Source organism: Leucoraja erinacea, chromosome 10, assembly GCF_028641065.1.
Source record: "Leucoraja erinacea ecotype New England chromosome 10, Leri_hhj_1, whole genome shotgun sequence".
In the NCBI taxonomy this organism is placed as follows: domain Eukaryota; kingdom Metazoa; phylum Chordata; class Chondrichthyes; order Rajiformes; family Rajidae; genus Leucoraja; species Leucoraja erinaceus.
In genome coordinates this window covers 9,787,222-9,808,343 of record NC_073386.1, presented here as the reverse complement: position 1 = coordinate 9,808,343, position 21,122 = coordinate 9,787,222, and the positions used below count along the sequence as shown (strand labels likewise).

The 21,122-nt window shown below is 46.7% G+C and overlaps 1 protein-coding gene across 1 annotated transcript in view; it reads left to right on the top strand.

Annotated features, from left to right (window-relative positions):
• The window catches only part of abca4b (ATP-binding cassette, sub-family A (ABC1), member 4b), a 147,830-nt gene that overhangs the window by 52,408 nt on the left and 74,300 nt on the right, over positions 1-21,122 (top strand). The window contains exons 14-21 of the mRNA XM_055642473.1: positions 2,690-2,912; positions 6,943-7,164; positions 8,450-8,654; positions 9,357-9,430; positions 11,147-11,219; positions 11,336-11,522; positions 16,837-16,968; positions 19,767-19,906. Coding sequence (XP_055498448.1) covers positions 2,690-2,912; positions 6,943-7,164; positions 8,450-8,654; positions 9,357-9,430; positions 11,147-11,219; positions 11,336-11,522; positions 16,837-16,968; positions 19,767-19,906 — 1,256 coding nt within the window. The remainder of the gene's footprint in view (positions 1-2,689; positions 2,913-6,942; positions 7,165-8,449; positions 8,655-9,356; positions 9,431-11,146; positions 11,220-11,335; positions 11,523-16,836; positions 16,969-19,766; positions 19,907-21,122) is intronic.

Here is a 21,122-nt window from a genome sequence, read left to right as displayed (position 1 = left end):
ATTAAAGGCCGATAAATCCCCAGGGCCAGATAGGCTGCATCCCAGAGTACTTAAGGAAGTAGCTCCAGAAATAGTGGATGCATTAGTAATAATCTTTCAAAACTCTTTAGATTCTGGAGTAGTTCCTGAAGATTGGCGGGTAGCAAACGTAACCCCACTTTTTAAGAAGGGAGGGAGAGAGAAAATGGGGAATTACAGACCAGTTAGTCTAACATCGGTAGTGGGGAAACTGCTAGAGTCAGTTACTAAAGATGGGATAGCAGCACATTTGGAAAGTGGTGAAATCATTGGACAAAGTCAGCATGGATTTACGAAAGGTAAATCATGTCTGACGAATCTTATAGAATTTTTCGAGGATGTAACTAGTAGCGTGGATAGGGGAGAACCAGTGGATGTGGTGTATCTGGACTTCCAGAAGGCTTTCGACAAGGTCCCACATAAGAGATTAGTATACAAACTTAAAGCACAAGGCATTGGGGGTTCAGTATTGATGTGGATAGAGAATTTGCTGGCAAACAGGAAGCAAAGAGTAGGAGTAAACGGGTCCTTTTCACAATGGCAGGCAGTGACTAGTGGGGTACCCCAAGGCTCAGTACTGGGACCCCAGCTATTAACAATATATATTAATGATCTGGATGAGGGAATTGAAGGCAATATCTCCAAGTTTGCGGATGACACTAAGCTGGGGGGCAGTGTTAGCTGTGAGGAGGATGCTAGGAGACTGCAGGGTGACTTGGATAGGCTGGGTGAGTGGGCAAATGTTTGGCAGATGCAGTATAATGTGGATAAATGTGAGGTTATCCATTTTGGTGGCAAAAACAGGAAAGCAGACTATTATCTAAATGGTGGCCGATTGGGAAAGGGGGAGATGCAGCGAGACCTGGGCGTCATGGTACACCAGTCATTGAAGGTAGGCATGCAGGTGCAGCAGGCAGTAAAGAAAGCGAATGGTATGTTAGCTTTCATTGCAAAAGGATTTGAGTATAGGAGCAGAGAGGTTATACTGCAGTTGTACAGGGTCTTGGTGAGACCCACCTGGAGTATTGCGTGCAGTTTTGGTCTCCAAATCTGAGGAAGGACATTATTGCCATAGAGGGAGTGCAGAGAAGGTTCACCAGACTGATTCCTGGGATGTCAGGACTGTCTTATGAAGAAAGACTGGATAGACTTGGTTTATACCTCTAGAATTTAGAAGATTGAGAGGGGATCTTATAGAAACTTACAAAATTCTTAAGGGGTTGGACAGGCTAGATGCAGGAAGATTGTTCCCGATGTTAGGGAAGTCCAGGACAAGGGGTCACAGCTTAAGGAAAAGGGGAAATCCTTTAAAACCGAGATGAGAAGAACTTTTTTCACACAGAGAGTGGTGAATCTCTGGAACTCTCTGCCACAGAGGGTAGTTGCGGCCAGTTCATTGGCTATATTTAAGAGGGAGTTAGATGTGGCCCTTGTGGCTAAGGGGATCAGGGGGTATGGAGAGAAGGCAGGTACGGGATACTGAGTTGGATGATCAGCCATGATCATATTGAATGGCGGTGCAGGCTCGAAGGGCCGAATGGCCTACTCCTGCACCTAGTTTCTATGTTTCTATGTTTCAATAGAACAATACAACGCAGGGCAAGCTAATGATGTCTGTGTCAAGGTCAAATTAAACTGATCCCTTTAGTCTGCAAGTGATCTGTATCCCTCCATATTCACTGCATATTCATGTGCCTATCTGACAGCCTCAAACATCCTATTGGGGCCTGGATGGGGTGGATGTGACAAGGATGTTTCCACCAGTGGGATAGTCTAGGACCAGAGGCCATAGCCTCAGAATTAAAGGATATTTCTTTAGGAAGAAGATGAGGAGGAATTTCTTCAGTCAGAGGGTGGTGAATCTGTGGAAGTCATTGGCACAGAAACCTGTGGAGGCCAAGTCAATGGATATTTTTAAGGCAGAGATAGATAGATTCTTGATTAGTGCGGGTGTCAGGGGTGATGGGGAGGAGGCAGGAGAATGGGGTTAGGAGGGAGAGTTAGATCAGCTGTGATTGAATGGCGGAGTAGACTTGATGGAACGGCCTAATTCTAATCCTTATGAACTATTGTGACTACCTCCACCAACATCCCTGCTGTGTGCTCCAGGCACCCACCCATCTCCTTGTCAAAGGCTTGCTATCCACATCCCCTATAAACCCTCCCCCTCTGATCTAGAAGCCATGCCCTCTAGTCTAAGACATTTGACATCTAATAAACTAAGCATTACCTATACTGTTTAAGAAGGAACTGCAGATGCTGGAAGAATCGAAGGTAGATAAAAATGCTGGGGAAACTCAGCGGGTGAGGCAGCATCTATGGAGCAAAGGAATAGATGACATTTTGGGTCGAAACGTTGCCTATCTCCTTCGCTCCATAGATGCTGCCTCATCCGCTGATTGCCTATACTGTGGTGTGATGATGAAAAGACTTGCCTTTGTGAAGTTTGGGAAGGAGAGGGTTTGAGAATCCAATTCTTGCAGTAATAAAGGGAGGTTTCAACGAGAAGTGAGGAAGCGGTGTTTATGATCTGATATCTGCATAATACTGTGTTGTGACCTTGCCGCTAATACTTTTAATTTTTGCTGCAATCTATCTGCTGTTCCTGCCCATTCCCCGTCCCTTCACTCCTGCCTCTCTGTTGATCCCTCTCCCTCCTCCCCCCCTCAAGCTTCATGCTAGCACTAACTCGCTGCTTCCCGATGTTCACCGTACTCTCCTGGATCTACTCGGTCTCCATGACCGTGAAGAGTATTGTACTCGAAAAGGAGCTGAGGCTGAAGGAGACAATGAAGATCATGGGGGTCACCAGCTGGGTGCACTGGGTGACGTGGTTCATCGACAGCTTCATCATGATGGGCGCCAGCACCGTGCTGGCAACCGTGGTGATCATGGTAAGAGCGCGCTGATAAACACCGCCCAGGCATTTGCCACTCCACCTTAAACCCACGGTATGAGTTCATTCCACGAGTTCTCCCGAGTTTGCCCGGATTCGAACTCAGAGATTTACGGTAATGGCCGCTCGTCGGTACTCGGGGATCTCGTGGACATTTTTCAACTTGTTGAAAAATCTTCACGAGTCTTCCCGAGTACCTGCCTGCCGTTAGCGTTATGAGCCGCTAAGAGACGTCCCCGAGCTCCGACGTACCCGCTACGTTCATTCTCCGCGCTTACCACGAGTTTGATTTTTTAAAAACTCGGGAGAGCTCTTGGAATGAACTCGTACCGTGGGACAAAGCCATTAGGCATCAGTGTGAGCTTGAAGGAATAGGTGATGTTTCGGGTCGACTTTAGACTCAGACAGGGTCTGAAGAAGGGTCTCAACCTGAAACATCACCCATTCCTTCTCTCCAGAGATGCCGCCGGTCCCGCTGAGTTACTCCAGCACTTTGTGTCTATCTTTGATTTAAACCAGCATCTGCAGTTCCTTCCTGCACCGTGTGACCTTGAACGCAGACGGAGATCAAATATAGCGGGCGGCACGGCGGCGCAGCAGTAGAGTTGCTGCCATACAGCGCCAGAGACCCAGGTTCGATCCTGACCACGGGTGCTGTCTATACGGAGTTTGTACGTTCTCCCTGTGATGGCGTGGGTTTTACCCAGGTGCTCCGGTTTTCTCCCACACTCCAAAGACCTACCGTCTGAAGAAGGGTTTCGGCCCGAAACGTTGCCTATTTCCTTCGCTCCATAGATGCTGCTGCACCCGCTGAGTTTTTCCAGCTTTTTTGTGTAACCCTAAATAAAGTTTGTAGGTTAATTGGCTTTGGTTAAAAAAAATGTAACTTGTTCCTAGTGTGTGGGATACTGGTGGTCTATGGGACGGTCACTGGTCAGCACGGACTCGGTGGGCCAAAGGGTCTTTTTCCGCGCAGTATCTCTTGAAGTCTAAATGGGCTCCTTTGCATTCCCAACATTTTCCCTGTGATCGATCGCATGGGTTTTCTCTGGGTGCTATGGTTTCCTTGCACATTCCAAAGACATGCCGGTTTGAAGGGTAATTGGCTGTCGTAAGGTCAGGTGGGGGGGAGTTCCCCCCGCCACGGGTATCATGTAATCCCGCGCTACCTGCTCCATGGTCGGATAGTCGGCGACTAAACCGTCTCCCCCACCTGGTTTGCCAGGTGAGGAGGGGGCTGCGGACCCCCAGCAGGACCAAAAACAAGATCTGTCAAAGGGTGGATGAGCTCCCAGCGAGCCAACGGCCATCCACACTTCAGTAGAAGTTGCGATCACTGGCGTACATAGCATTGTGAGGCACCGTGCCCGTTGATGTTTTAAATTGTTCCTAGTATGAAGGATTGAACTAGTGTATGGGTGATCGTTGGTCAGCGCAGAATTGATGGGTCGAAGGGTCTCCCATGCTGTATCTCTAAACTAAACTAAACTAAACTAACACTGCTCCCCTGTGTTACAAGCTGTTTTAATGTTGGCACAAAGATTCTGTGATTTCCATGCCTGATATTGAATGAATGAAAAAGTTTATTGGCCAAGTATTCACATACAAGGAATTTGCTTTGGTGCTCCGCCCGCAAGTGACAACGACATACAGTGACACTTAAGGGCTGTCCCACTGCGGCGACATAATCTGCGAGTTTAGACAAGTTTGCCCTCGACTCAAACTTGCAGCATGGTCGTTACGTGGTCCTAGGAGGTCCTATGAGGTTCCATTGCATCTCATTATCCTTGCATATCACGCTGTTTTGACATCAATGGTTTCCAGTATCACCCATCGATTATTCATTTCACATGTATTTCCAACATCTTCATAGGAGATTAGGCAACCTTTCCTCACAAATGCCTTACCGAGATTGGGACTGCATCCTGAATCGTGGCTGAGCATCTGCCCTACCCCTACTTCCTTTATGCTTGAGGGAAGTTCCCTCCTACTCGCGGCCTCAGCTAGGTTGCGGAAAATTTGTCAGCATGTTGAAAAACTTTCTGCGAGTAAAATTTGGTCATGGTTATTTTTAACTTGTAGTGAAGTGGAGTGGGGTCGCTATTTAGTTACAGGCAGTCGAGGGCAGCCGTAAGCAATCTCCTTCGCAGACCGGGCATTTTGATTGGCTCATTGGAGTTTTCAGGACCTAGGTAAAATGCCCGCTAAACTTTATTATACTTCTTAAAAGTGTCTCTACTCCTTCTCCCCCCCTTCTCTCCCCCTTCTCTCTCCTTCTCTCCCCCCCCCCCTCCCCCCCCCCCCCCCCCCCCCCCCCCCCCCCCCCCCCGCGCTCCCTAAAGGACTTACCGTACACTGGGCAGCCATCTTTCCTACCTCTTCATCGCGGGTGTGAATTTCAGACAGCGCTCCCCTGCTTTCCCTGGACCCCGCCGCCTTTGTGGGGTGTGTGTGTGTGTGTGTGTGTGTGTGTGTGTGTGTGTGTGTGTGTGTGTGTGTGTGCGTGCGTGCGTGTGTGTGTGTGTGTGTGTGTGTGTGTGTGTGTGTGTGTGTGTGTGTGTGTCAGTCAATCCAGCTCGCGGTTTCGAGCTTCAAGGTCGAAGACACTGTTCTTAACTCACGGATTAAGTCGCCGCAGAGCGACAGCCCCTTTAGGAATGACACATAAAACATTAACCAAATCACAGATATATGGGTAACTGCTCATTCTTTCATCACCTGGGCCTTCTTGCATCTGAAAATCAATTTACGTTTTTGATGTTTTATTGAACGAAATGTATCACTGATGTATCACAATGAAGTGGTGGAATGTGGGGCCCAGTGATATGAAGGTCAAGGAACTGTAAATGCTGGTTTAGAAGCAAACACAACATGGTGGAGTAGCTCAGTGGGTCAGGCTACATCTCTGGAAGATGTGGATAGGTGACGTTTCAGATCAGACTGAAGACAGGTCCCATCATCTGTACATGTCTTCCACAGATGCTGCCCAACCCACTGAGTTAGTCCGGCACTTTGTGTTTTATTTGGTGAATCAGTGGTATGCATATTTAGAGACACCTTGTTGAGGAAATACTTCAGGTACTCCATTGGGGAAGGTTAGGGTATGAGGTTGGCCTGGGATAAATTCAACTCAATATCAGAGCACATCATCCTCATTACAAGTAATGCCTGATTTAAGGTTACATCTGTCTCTCACAGTATGGTCATTTAAAAGGGGAAACACAGAATTAGGTCAAAATAGGTCATGGGAACGTCTAATTTATTGGGCCAGCTGTGACATTGAAGGAAACTGCATTTTCACAGATGCTATATTTGGACAGATGTTTATCTCCAGTACACAAAAAAGCTGGAGAAACTCAGCGGGTGCAGCAGCATCTATGGAGCGAAGGAAATAGGCAACGTTTCGGGCCGAAACCCTTCTTCAGACTGATCGGGGGTGGGGGGGGGACGGGACAAGAAAGGAAAAAGGAGGAGGAGCCCGAATGCTGGGGGATGGGAGGAGACAGCAGGGGGACTGAAGAAGGGGAGGAGATAGCAAGGACTAGCAAAATTGGGAGAATTCGATGTTCATGCCCCCAGGATGCAGACTCCCCAAGCGGAATATGAGGTGCTGTTCCTCCAATTTCTGGTGCTGCTCGCTGTGGCCGTGGAGGAGACCCAGGACAGAGAGGTCGGAGTTGAAGTGCTGAGCCACCGGGAGGTCAGTTAGGTTATTGCGGACCGAGCGGAGGTGTTCGGCGAAACAATCTAGATCTGATATTTATCTCCAGTACGTTTTGTTGTGCTCCTTGGGCAGTGGGAACTTATTATTGTCTTAAAGTAACGTTGCAAGCAGATACGTTGCATTTGTGTAGAACCCTTAATATATTCATTTTTGTGTACATTCAATTTTCCAGCATCTGCAGTTCCTTCTTAAACATAAATGCTGATGTGATCTTCTGCACCTCATGTTCTCCACAAGTTTGTCTTTGTCACATACAGTTCTTTACAATTTCTATTGTTTGCACCTCTTTTGCTTTTGCTTCCAGAGAGGAAATGTTCTCCTCTACAGCAACCCCTTCCTTCTCTTTGGCTTCCTCCTGGTCTTCAGCTTGGCCACCATCATGCAGTGTTTCCTGCTGAGCGTCTTCTTCTCCAAGGCCAATGTGGCCGTGGCTTGCAGTGGGATTATTTACTTCACCCTCTATCTGCCTCACCTCCTCTGCTATGCCTGGCAAGACAGGATGACCAGAAACATGAAGTTGACTGCGGTAAGTGTAATGGAGTGAAATCCTTGACTCTGAACAATTCAGAGCCGACTTATCATCGATAAAAGTACAGATAATCGGGTAGAACTGTTGCCTCACAGCAACATAGACCCAGGTTTGATCCTGACCTCGGGTGCTGCCGGTGTGGAGTTTGCATGTTCTCCCTGTGTTGGTCAATGGTGGTCAGTGGTTCTTCCTGGTGCTCTGGTTACGCCCCACATCCCAAAGACATGCGGGTTTGTACGTTGATTATCCTTGATGTGTAGAATCAGGGGGGCAATTGATGACAGTATGGAGTAACCCAGGTTCGAATCTGACCTCGGGTTCTCTCTGTGTGGAGTTTGTACGTTCTCCCTGTGACCGCGTGGCGCTCTGGTTTCCGCCCATATCCCAAAGACGTGGGTTAATTGGCTGCAGTAAATCTCTCCGGGTGCGTAAGGAGTGGATGTGAAAGTTGCATCAGTGTGAACGGGTGATCAATGTTCGGCTTGGACCCAGTGGCCCAAACGCCCTGTTCCCAATGCTGGATCTCTAAAACATATAAAAACTCATTTGAAAGTATATTTGTGATATTCTGATCACGGTGAATTAGGTTTCAGACCATCCATTCGTGTCAAAAGCAGCTTGCCATTACTTAAACAGCTCCATGATGTGATGAGCATCTCAGTTCAGTTTAGTTTATTGTCACGTGTACCGAGGTACAGTGAAAAGCTTTTTGTTGTGTGCTAAGCAGTCAGCAGAAAGACAATACATGATTAGAATTGATCCATTTACAGTGTACAGATACATGATAAAGGGGACAAGGTAAAGTCGGCAATGTCCGATCAAGGATAGTCCGAGGGTCACCAAAGAGGTAGATGGTAGTTCAGCACTGCACTCTGGTTGTGGTAGGATGATTCAGTTGCCTGATTACAGCTGGGAAGAAACTGTCCCTGAATCTGGAGGCGTGCGTTTTCACACTTCCATACCTTTTGCCCGATGGGAGAGGGGAGAAGAGGGAGTGGCCAGGGTGTGTCTCATCCTTGATGATACTGCTAGCTTGAGGTATATAAATGGAGTCAATAGAAGGGAAACACAAAAACCTGGAGTAACTCCGCGGGAGTTTCCGGACGAGCCCCTTCTTCACACACGTCGCCCATTCCTTCTCTCCAGAGATGCTGCCTGTCCCGCTGAGTTACTCCAGCATTTTGTGTCTACCTTCGATTTAAACCAACATCTGCAGTTCCTTCCTACACATTGGTTTGTGTGATGGCCAGTGGACTCTCAACATCATTGTTGATATTTTCAGAGCCTATTGTCTCCAGTGGCCTTCGGCTTTGGATCTGAGTACCTCGCCCGCTACGAGGAGCAGGGCCTTGGTCTGCAGTGGGGCAATATCTGTGACAGCCCTGTGGAAGGAGACGAGTTCAGCATGCTACTCTCCATCAAGATGATGCTGTTTGATGCATTTCTCTACGGAATTCTTGCCTGGTATCTCGATGCTGTCTTTCCAGGTACGCTGGCATTATGTGGAGCATATAGGTTGTATAGGAGACACGTTGTTCACAAAGTCTCAAGATTTATGTTATAAACAAGTCTTAGTATCTATAGTAACACCAGGGCAGCACGGTGGCGCAGCGGTAGAGTTGCTGCCTTACAGCGCCAGAGACCCGGGTTCGATCCTGACAACGGGTGCTGTCTGGACAGAGTTTGTCCATTCTCCCCGTGACCTGTGTGTGGGTTTTCTCCAGGTGATCCAGTTTCCTCCCACACTGCAAAGACGTACAGGTTTGTAGGGTGATTGGCTTGGTATAATTCTAAATTGTCCCCAGTGTGTGTAAGATAGTGTAAGTGTGCGGGGATCGCTGGTCGGCCTGAACTGGGTGGGCCGAAGGGCCTGTTTCTGCGCTGTATCCCTTAACTAAACAAAACTAATTTTGTTCAAATAATGATCTGTAAACAAATTTGTACCTAGTTGAGGCAGGTTCTGTAACAGCATTTAAAAGACACAGGGACAGATACATGGATAGGGAAGGCTTTGAGAGATGTGGGCCAAATGTGGGCAAATGCGACCAGCTTAGATGGGGCATCTTGGATGAGTTGGGCTTGTTTCCATGCCGTATGATTCTATGGCTCAATGGCCGGTCAGAAGTAATGTACCCCAGGATGTTGCTTCACCCCTTTAATCCACTGTGTGGTTCCTTCCCCTGCATTAGGTCAGTACGGAGTGCCCGCACCCTGGTATTTTCCACTCCAGTTTTCCTACTGGTTCAGTGCTGAGAAACCACAAGCTACCACGGACGGTGAGTTCATTGACAAGTTGGGAGACTGGGACAACAGAGCAGCATCCTCCCATCTTTCCCAGTTCTGTTTCTCCCGACGGAGTTTATCCTGAGAGTGACTACCCTGTGGTTATTTAACCCACTTATCCCATCTGGGTTAATGGAGACAGGGGTTCTGAACATAAAGGGCTGCATACTTGTCTCTGATGACTTAGCCGGTTCTTGCCTATTATTACCAGAGATCTAAAAGAGACTTGGCATGCTGTCTATATTCCTGTTAAACTTGGAGTCGTGTGTTTAAACCTCCATCAATGCTCAACTTCAATGATGTTTTCATTTCAATGGCAATCTGCCAGGTTTTGATGGGTGACAGGTATAATAGCTCGGTGTTGAAACGGCAACACTGAATATTGTGGCATGAATGAGCTTGTGTGTGATTCATCTCCATTGTAATGATCCAGCCAGCGCCATGCATGAATTATTTCATCAGAAGATACGAAATACAAGTAGGAATTGGCCATTTGGCCCCTCCAGCCTGTTCTACCATTCAGTAAGTTCAGGGGCAATCCTATACCTTACACATAGATCCACAACATGATTCTCTCTTATCCTTGGATACATTCAATCACGGAGTATCCTTGCACTCCTGGGCAGAGCAAGATCTACAATCGCCCAAGTAATTAGTAGACACAAGGAACTGCAAGTGCAAAAAAAAACCTCACAGTGTGCTGGAGGAACTCAGCGGGTCATTCCACATACCGTATGTACGGAGTTTGTACGTTTGACCTGCGTGGGTTTTCTCCGAAATCTCTGATTTCCTCCCACACTCCAAAGACGTACAGGTTTGCAGGTTAATTTGCTTGATATACATTAAGTGTAAATTGTCCCTCGTGTGTGTAGGATAGTGTCAATGTGCGGGGATGGCTGGTCGGTGCAGGCTCGGTAGGCCGAAGGGCCTGTTTCCGTGCTGTATCGCTAAACTAAACTAAAAAAAATAACACCAGCCGTGTGATCAGAGTTTCCGAATCAACTACAAGTAAAATAACATCCCTGAGATTAGACAATAGACAATAGGTGCAGGAGTAGGCCATTCTGTCCTTCGAGCCAGCACCGCCATTCATTGTGATCATGGCTGATCATCCCCAATCAGTACCCCGTTCCTGCCTTCTCCCCATATCCCCTGACTCCGCTATTTTTAAGAGCCCTATCTAGCTCTCTCGTGAAAGTTTATACTTGAGAGATTATATTTCTGAGTGAAGAAATTGTTCGTAAAATGCTGGATTATAGACACAAAAAGCTGGAATAACTCAGCAGGACGGGCAGGGTCTTTGGAGAGAAGGGACCTTTCGGCCTGCTTTGTAAAATGCTAACTGGTAGAGCCGGGGATGTTTTAACATTTTTTTGCGACATAAACTGTTTTTATCCTAGCCAGCATTCAACATGAACATTAATGAAGCTTTGCTTTTGATCTTTGCTCAGGTGAAAAAGAAATGCGAGTGGGTGTAAAAGAAGAGGCTGTGGGAGAGGAGAAAGCGGAGAGGCCCGGGGAGGTGAAGGAAATGAAGGCCAAAGACCATGCAGCCGGGCAGTTGACGGAAGCACCAGGCACGCCTGGAGATGGCGGCAGACTGAAGGTGTGTAAACTGAAGGCGCAGGAGGCGAGGAAGAAGCAGGAGAGGCTGGAGAAGGAGAGGCTGGAGAAGGAGAGGCTGGAGAAGCAGGAGAGGCTGGAGAAGGAGAGGCTGGAGAAAGAGAGGCTGGACAAGGAGAAGAAGGAGAAGGAAAAAATCAACCCGGGTAACAATGCAAATCAATGCAATTTACAACTTGTACAATTGGCTCTGTGCTCTTGTGCACATTCCCTGCCACAGATGTTGACAATGTCTGTTTTTATCTGTCGGCAGTAACAGCAGCAATGGCAGGAAACCCTCTGTACGAGATGGAGCCGCCTAGTCTGACTCTGGGAGTGTCCATCCAGAACCTGGTGAAGACTTTTGGTGAGGGGCAGAAGCCAGCTGTGGATGGGCTGAGCATCAACTTCTTCCAAGGGCAGATCACTTCCTTTCTGGGTCACAACGGAGCTGGAAAAACCACCACAATGTAAGGGCTTGCATTCCTGTCTGTTGCGAAAGTCAAAGAATGATCGCTGCCCAGGCTGAGCCGTGGAAGCAGGCCAGCTTCACGCAGCGCTGTTTACAGCCCCAGCTCAGGCTGAACACAGTGCTGCCGGCCATCTGTGCAGTGAAAACAACACCCACTGCACAACGGGCCCTCTGTAACGAGGTCAGGCGATCTGTCATTGAAGTCACGTTAGCCAGAGGTATCATTAGAATATGACTAGCTGCCGACCACCCGTAATGTGACTGCATTGCAGTTGCTGAGACCCCCGACTAGCAGCAACAGAATTGGGGGGGATTGAAAGATGGGAAGTATAACGATATGTCAGAAAGGTTTACAGAGAAGGGCTAATAGAAAAATGATAGGTATTTGCTGCTACAAATGGTGGAAGTTGTATGTAACGAGCTGCCAGAGGAGGCAGGTACTACATAACAACATTTAAAAGATTTGGACAGGTGCATGGGAAGAGTCGTAGTCACACAGTGTGGAAACAGACCCTTCACTCCAACACACCAGCCCACACACCAGCCAACATGTCTGGTCACAGTTTAAGGATAAGGTGGAAATCTTTTAGGACCGAGATGAGAAAAATATTTTTCACACAGAGAGTGGTGAATCTCTGGAATTCTCTGCCACAGAAGATAGTTGAGGCCTGTTCATTGGCTATATTTAAGAGGGAGTTAGATGTGGCCCTTGTGGCGAAAGGGATCAGGGGGTATGGAGAGAAGGCAGGTACAGGATACTGAGTTGGATGATCAGCCATGATCATATTGAATGGCGGTGCAGGCTCGAAGGGCCGAATGGCCTACTCCTGCACCTATTTTCTATGTTTCTATCTGCACTAGTCCCACCTGCCTACATTTGGCCCATAACCCTCCAAACCCACCCTATCCGTGTACCTGTCTAAATGTTTCTTAAACGTTGCGATAATACCTGCCTCAACTACCTCCTCCGGCAGCTCGTTCCGTACAACCACAACCCTTCGTGCGAAAAAGATAGGAAAGGTTTAGAGGGATCTGGGCCAAATGCGGGTAGGTTGGACCCAGTGTAGATGAGGCATCTTTGTCAGCATGGGCAAGTCGGGCCGAGGGGGTCTGTATCTGTGCTGCACGACTCGACTGATATGCACAATGTGTTTAATTGAAAGAAAACCAGTTTATTACACTTGTGCACTGTGTCGCAGTTTATTAGTGGAGGCAATGTAATTACCCACTGCAGTGCGAACCTTGGAAACGCAGGCACTCACTGCCCGAGGAACACACGTGGCACTTCACTGAATTGGAATAATAGTGGCTGTTAAAGTCATACTGCTTCGGTGCCAAACACGTTCCATCTGAGTTGCTCACTTGCCTGTTCCAAACAAACAAGGCACCCATAACCCAGCTCCACCTCCTCTGAATCAAAGCGCTGAGCCAAACCTCAGAGTAAAACTCAGAGTAAAACCAAGGATCAGATTTGACTGTGCCTTGAAAGATAATAAAAGGAATAAACAAGAGGGCTTAGGTACAAATTAAACTGGGTGAAATATTATAGGTCTTCCAAAAAATTTAGCTCAATAACTTTTAGACTAGTTTAGAGGTACAGCGTGGAAAGAGGCCCTTCGGCCCACCAAGTCCGCACATCCCCGCACATTAACACTATCCTACACACACCAGGGACAATTTATATTTATACCAAGCCAATTAACCTACAAACCTGTAAGTCTATGGAGTGTGGGAGGAAACCAAATATCTCGGAGAAAACCCACGCAGGTCACGGGGAGAACGTACAAACTCTGCACAGACAGCACCCGTAGTCGGGATCGAACCCGGGTCTATGGCGCTGTAAGGCAGCAACTCTACCGCTGCGCCACTGCGCCGCCCTATCAGCATAGGAACGGTCCCTTCATCCCCATTCATCCATGATGAACGTGCTGTGCTGCATCTCTGTGCTAATCCTATTTGTCTGCATTAGGGCTCACTTCTCTTTATTCCTTTCTCTTGTATCCACATGCCTTTTAAACAATGTATTTGCGTTTGCCACTACCATCGCCTCTGCCTGTTTGTCCCACATGACCACCACCCTCTGTGGGACACACGTCCCCATAAGTGGGTGGCGCAGCGGTAGAATAGCTGGCTTACGGCGCCGAAGGTCCCTGTTCGATCCTGACTACGGGTGCTCTCTACGGAATTTTGTACGTTCTCCTCGTGACCGCGTGGGTCCTCCAGTTTCCTCCCACGTTCCAAAGACGTACAGGTTTGTAGGTTAAATTGGCTTCGGTAAAATTGCTCCTAATGTGTAATCTGGCATTAGTGTAGCATAGATCGCTGGTCGGCGCAGGCTCGATGGGCCGAAGGGCCTGTTTCCGCCATGAACTAAAATCTCATTTAACTTTTTCTCCTCTCACCTTAAAACTACTCTCTTTAATTTTACACTTCCGTATCCTGGGCAGAAAATAAAGAAATAAATTGTGATGATCCACCCTCTCTATGTCCTTCACAATCTACAAACCTCTAAGGTCACTCTTCAATGTAACACCAACATACATACACCTCCAAGTAATTAGAAACATAGAAACTAGGTGCAGGAGGAGGCCATTCGGCCCTTCGAGTCAGCACCGCCATTCATTGTGATCATGGCTGATCATCCCCTATCAAAACCCGTGCCTGCCTTCTCCCCGTATCCCTTGACTCCACTAGCCCCTAGAGCTTTATCTAACTCTCTCTTATGTCCATCCAGTGACTTGGCCTCCACTGCCCTCTGTGGCAGGAAATTCCATAATTTATTATTTATATTAATTATATTACTATTATAATTTATATATATATATATGACAAGCCTCAAGCCTAGCACTTGTGGTCTTCACACTACTTCTTGTACTCGTGCATAGTATGACCTGAGAGCATACAAGCAAAGCATTTCACAGCATCCAGGTACACATGGTAATAATAAGCCAATACCAATGTTAACACCAACAGCACCGGTTATACCCTCCACCACTCTGTTGTACGTCCTACCACCAAACCAATTTTCCTATACGCCTTGGATCACATGCTTAAACTTCTGGACCTCTTCCCTGCGCGATACCTTGTCATAAGGCTTGCTAAAGTCCACCTATGTAGAAAGGTCCCAAACCAAAACATTTCCTGTCCACGTTTTCCAGAGATGCTGCCTGAACCACTGAGTTACTCTGGCACTTTGTGTCCTTCCATGCATACCACGTTTTACTGCCTTCCCTTTCTCAGTTCTCCTCAAACAACTCAATCAGACAGGATTTCCCTTGCAGTAAATCATACTGACTCAACCAAATCAGTCCCTGCCTTTACAACGGGATAAAATCCCATCCCTGAACTGAAATTTAGCAGCGCCCTCAGTAAATGTTTATTTAAAAAAGCCTTAACCATTGTAACAATGAGATTCAACCAATTTGCACAAAGCTTCAAAGATCTAAGTAAAGGAAGCAAAGCATTAATAACAAGTATTTATGCAAAAGCTTCTGTGTCCATGGGAGATCCCAAAATACTTTCGTAGGAGGAAGCATGAATAATGAGAGGATGGATCAAAGTGGGAGATAATCAGAAAAAAAATGTTAGAGGAAAATATTTGTATCGTCTGCCCCCTGGATAACGGACAGGTTCCATCCATGTCCATTTGTCTATGTTGGAAAGTACCCAGAAATCACTCGTTACTGTAGTCCCACCCCCACAGTGTTGTACAGAATGGCATCAAATCCATACAAGAGTGATATGACATGTACAGTAAGACTGACGTGTACTAAATTATCATAAACAATTACTAAAAGTGGAGAGAGAGAGAGACAGAGTGACCAAGAGGGAGAGAGAGTGAGACTGACAGACAGAGAGAGAGAGACAGACAGAGAAAGAGACAGAGAGAGGAAAGAGACAGAGAAATATGTATGTCATGTTTTATACTTTGGCAATATAACAATGTATTTTTTATCACGCCAATAACGTTTTTAAATTGAAAAAAAATTGAAAAATTGACAGCGAGAGACAGGCAGAGACACAGAGAGAGACAGAGACAGAGAGAGAGAGAGAGAGAGAGAGAGAGAGAGACAGGCAAAGAGAGAGAGAGAGAGAGACAGAGACAGGCAGAGAGAGACAGAGAGACAGAGAGACAGACAGACAGAGAGAGAGAGAGACGGACGGGCAAACCGACAGAGAGAGAGAGAGAGACAGAGAGAGGGAGAGAGAGGGAGAGAGACAGAGAGAGGAAACCAATGATGATGCTGCTACTTTTTGTCACATGTGCCGAGGGACAGTGAAATTCTTTATTTTTGCGAATGTGAAGTACACAAAAGAGCCGCCACCAAGGCGCTGATTATTTGTAGCTGCTGTGTGTGTGATGGTGTGGCTTGTGGCTTGGCCATGGGGCTGCTCATATTGAAGCAATGTGGTCACCCTTGTTATTCAATTTCAATTCATTTTCAATTTTAAAACTTTATTGGCATGATATAGTACATCGTTATATTGCCAAAGTATAAAACATGACATACATATTTAAAATGCATGTATAAATATTCATTGTCCACTTGAAAGTGGCTTCCTCGGCAACATGCTGGGCGACCCACTGACCTACTGCTGGTGAAAAGTGTCGGCATAATCAGGAAAGGTGAAGAACTGTGAAAGTAGAGGAGCTTTAACAAAGCAACTTAATTCCGAAGGAGGAAACGGAATGGTGTGTGAGATGTTTGGTGTTGGTTTTAACTTGTTATGGATTTTAAGCTTCTTTTCCTATCCACTGAGTATGAGTAAATGTTGCGTAATTATCTTTCTAATTGTGTAACACCTTGTTCATGGGGACTCGGTTTTCAAAGGAACAAGGTCCTTTTAAGGTTGGAAGATTATGTGATAGGTGTAGAATTAGGCCATTCGGCCCATCAAGTCTATTCCGGGACATTCAATCATGGCTGAGCGATCTCTCCCCCTAACCCCATTCTCCTGCCTTCTCCCCACACCTGTGCTAATCAAGAATCTATCTATCTCTGCCTAAAATATATCCATTGACATGGCCTCCACAGCCTTCTGTGGTAAAGAATTCCACAGATTCACCGCCCTCTGGCTAAAGAAACATCTCCTCATCTCCTTCCTAAAAGAACATCCTTTAATTCTGAGGCTATGACCTCTAGTCATAGACTCTCCCACTAATGGAAACATCCTCTCCACATCCACTCTGTCCGAGACCTTCACTATTCTGTATTTCAATGAGGTCCCCCCTTCATTCTTGTAAACTCAGTATTAGGTCCTCAAGGTGTTTTGTTGATGGGTTTTGATGCACTTCTCCCTGCATTGAACAGGTCGATGCTGATCGGATTATTCCCACCCACATCTGGAACGGCGTTCATCAATGGCAAGGATATTCGCACGGACATTGATGCAATTCGACAGGACATGGGCATATGCCCCCAGCACAATATTTTGTTTAATAAGTAAGTTCAAGTGACGTAATAAACCCGGACATACGATAGCAAGGAGAGAGGAATAGAGGATAGAAACAAAGAACTGCAGGTAAGGACTCAGAGTGCTGGAGTAACCCAGCGGGTCAGGCAGCATCTCTGGAGAACATGGAGAGGTAACGATGCGGGTTCACAAGTTATAGGAGTAGAATTAAGTCCATCAAGTCTCCGCCATTCATTCACGGTTGATCTCTGCCTCCTAATCCCATTTTCCTGCCTTCTCCCCATAACCCTTGACACCCGTTGTAATCAAGAATGTGTCTATCTCTGCCTTAAAGGGTCAAGACCCTTCCTCATACACTGGTTTACAAATATAGACACAAAGTGCAGGAGTAACTCAGAGGGTCAGGCAGCATCTCTGGAGAGCATGGGTAGGTGATGTTTTAGAATAGAATAGAATAGAATAGAATAGAATAGTTTCTTTATTGTCATTGTAACATGGACCATGTACAACAAAATTTAAAATGTCAGCCAGTCAGTGCAGCATTCAAACATTTCTAAATGCTAACGATACATACACGGTAAAATAATAAAGATAAACAACTAAATAAATATCACAAACAAAGCACGCATACACACCCAACCCTCCATCCTTCTGTCGATTTCACCGTTACCACAGTCCCTTAGTTTGGATCGCCCCTGCGTTCCTTGGCGGCTACATTTAGTGCTTTTATAGCAGTAGGGTAAAAACTGTTTTTTAGTCTGTTCGTCCTTGTCCTTGTAGATCTGTACCGTCTGCCTGACGGCAACAGTTCAAACAGGGAGTGTCCGGGGTGGGAAATGTCCTTTATGATATTCTGGGTTTTTTTGGTGCAGCGGGAACTGTGTAAGTCCTCCAAGGTAAGGAGAGGGCAGCCGACAATCCTCTGGGCGTTGTCAATGGCCCTCTGGAGCGCTTTCCTCTGAGCCGCTGTGCAGCTGGTGTACCACACGCATACACAGTATGTTAGTATGCTCTCAATGGAGCACAGATAAAAGGACAGCAGCAGTCTCTGAGTGATGTTGTTCTTCCTGAGCACCCTCAGGAAGTGCAACATTTGGGTCGGGACTCTTCTTCTTCAGACTGATTGAGGTTGGTGGGAGAGGGGAGGGGTAGACAAAGCCTGGCAAGTGATAGATGGACTCAGGTGAGCGGAGGGTTTCTGAATGAGGTTATAACGTTTAGATTATACAACAAGAGTTCAGCTTTTGTCTAGGATTTTCTTCAGGGACATGAGTGGGTGTTTGTACGATTTACAACACATGCTGGACACACTAAAGAGGATGTTATATCCGTTTTGTAGACACCTGCTTCCAATTCGGATTCATTGTGTCCTGAATCTTGTTGTTGATCTAACTATAAATACAAGGCGCATAAAACAGAAGCAGTTCATTCTACTCCACAATGGATATTGAGTTACTAAATGGGAGCAGCCAATAACTTACATTAATTGAATTACTCCCCCCCCCCATTCAAGTTGATAGCCATGTTTCTATAGGGAAAAGTTTATAGGTCATTTGTAACAACTGACAAAGAGGTTTAGCTTAATGTCGTTTATTATCACGTATACCGAGGTACAGTGAAAAGCTTTTCGTTGCAAGCCATCCAGTCGGCAGAAAGACAATACATGATTACAATCGAGCCATCCACTATGTGCAGATACAGGATAAAGGGAATAGCGTACAGTGCAAGTCCAGTATTGTACGATTAAAGATAGTCCGAGGGTCTCCAATGAGGTAGATGGTAACTCGGGACCGCTCGCTAGTTGTTGATAGGATGGTTCAGTTGCCTCATGATAGCTGACAGGAAGCAAAACTGAATTAGAAGGATGAGGGGATCTTATAGAAACATATAAAATTATAAAAGGACTGGACAAGCTAGATGTTGGAAAAATGTTCCCAATGTTGGGCGAGTCCAGAACCAGGGGCCACAGTCTTAGAATAAAGGGGAGGTCATTTAAGACTGAGCTGAGAAAAACGTTTCCACCCAGAGAGTTGTGAATTTATGGAATTCCCTGCCACAGAGGGCAGTGGAGGCCAAATCACTGGATGGATTTAAGAGAGAGTTAGATAGAGCTCTAGGGGCTAGTGGAGTCAAGGGATATGGAGAGAAGGCAGGCATGGGTTACTGATAGGGGACGATCAGCCATGATCACAATGAATGGCGGTGCTGGCTCGAAGGGTCGAATGGCCTCCTCCTGCACCTATTTTCTGTGTTTCTATGTTTCTATGTTAACGTACAGTGCAAGATAGGGTCCAGTAATGTCCGATTAAAGATAGTCTCCAATGAGGTAGATGGTAGCTCGGGACCACTCACTAGTTGTTGATAGGTTGGTTCAGTTGCCTAATGACAGCTGAAAGGAAGCAATACTGAATTTGCCTGTACCTTGGGACGAGGTTACAAAGATAGGTTCTACTCCACAAAAACAGCTTACGTACCATTGCAAAAAAAAAAGGTATGCCAAAGAATGCAGAGGTTTTCTTTAAATCTGGAATGTTTCCAGTGAGATGGTTGATGCATTGGCCATTTACCACACAGAATGATTCTGCTTGACACTGGACCCGCAGTGCCCATCAAGATAAGCCCATTGTATCAGTCTGCGAATCTGGCCCACCATCAGAGAGAGCTAACCAACTGGTCAATAAATACTGGGGAATGCTTGGTATGTTGGCCTGGGGAAAGTTGATGTCTCTCTCCTGTTACGGCTGGGCCTGGAATATTGCTGTTGAGTCTGGAGTTTGGAGACGGTGAGCAGAATCCTCTTGAGCTTTCACATTTCTCGTCCTTGCAGCCTCACCGTGGCGGAGCACATCCTATTTTACACTCAACTCAAAGGCCAAGCGGTCGACGAGGCAGAGAAGCAGACAGAAGTCATGCTGGACGAAATCGGATTGATGCACAAGAGAGATGAGCTGGCTCAAAATCTATCAGGTAAAACGCCCCTTGCTACCTATATGGGCTCGGATGGAGCGAGTTGGTGGAAGGTGTTGAGAGTAGTTGACTTTGCCCCGTTCAACTATTCTGCTCCATCGATCACCTCCTGCCTCACAAGTGGAACAACCAGCATCCACTACATCGGACTCATTAGCTGCCTTACAAACTGAGAATGCACGCAACTCATCTCCGATCCCAGGTTGGAGAGAGAGAGAGAGAGAGAGAGAGAGGTGATGAGGACAAGATGATGAAGTAGAGGAAGAAACCTTATTAATGTGGAAGCCGGATACAAAATGCTGGAGTAACTCAGCGGGACGGGCAGCATCTCTGGAGAGAAGGATTAGGTGACGTTTCGGGTCGAGACCCTTCAACAGACTTCAGCGAGACTCTTAGTCAAAGTTCTCCACAGATGCTGCCTGACCCGCTGAGTTACTCCAGAATTTTGTGTCTATCTTCCATATCAACCAGCATCTGCAGTTCCTTCTTATACGACCTTATTAATGTTTCATGTTCACGGCCAGTTCTTCCCTTGGACTTGCATTACTTAGCCTTTTTTAGATTTAAGACCCAGAATCACTTTAAATATCTAATAATCTCTGTTATGTTTTCAATGATTGATTGAAAGAAAGATACAGCATGGACACTGGTCCCCACAGCCCACCGAGTCCACCCTGACCATCGATCACCCGTTCAAACACTTTCTATCTTATCCCTCTTTCTCACCCACTCCCTAAATGCTATCGGCGATTTAAGGAGGCCAATGAACGTACAACATTGCACATCTCCTGAAGGAAACCCACGCGGTCACAGGGTGAATGTGCAAACTCCACACAGACAGCACCTGAGGTCAGGATCAAACCGGGGTCTCTGAAGCTGTGCGGCAGCAGTTCTACCCCTGCCCCACGGTGCCGCCCTATGCCGTCCATCTGTCTCCTCAGATCCTGGTGAACTTCTACCGCTGCACCATCGAGAGCATCCTTACCAACTGCATCACAGTATGGTATGGCAACTGCTCTGTCTCCGTGCAGAGGGTGGTGAAAATTGCCCAACGCATCACCAGCTGTCCAAAAGCGCTGTCTGAGGGCGCTCAGCATCGCCAAGGACTGCTCTCACCCCAACCATGGACTGTTTACCCTCCTACCATCCGGGAGGCGCTACAGGTCTCTCCGTTGCCGAACCAGCAGGTCGAGGAACAGCTTCTTTCCGGCGGCTG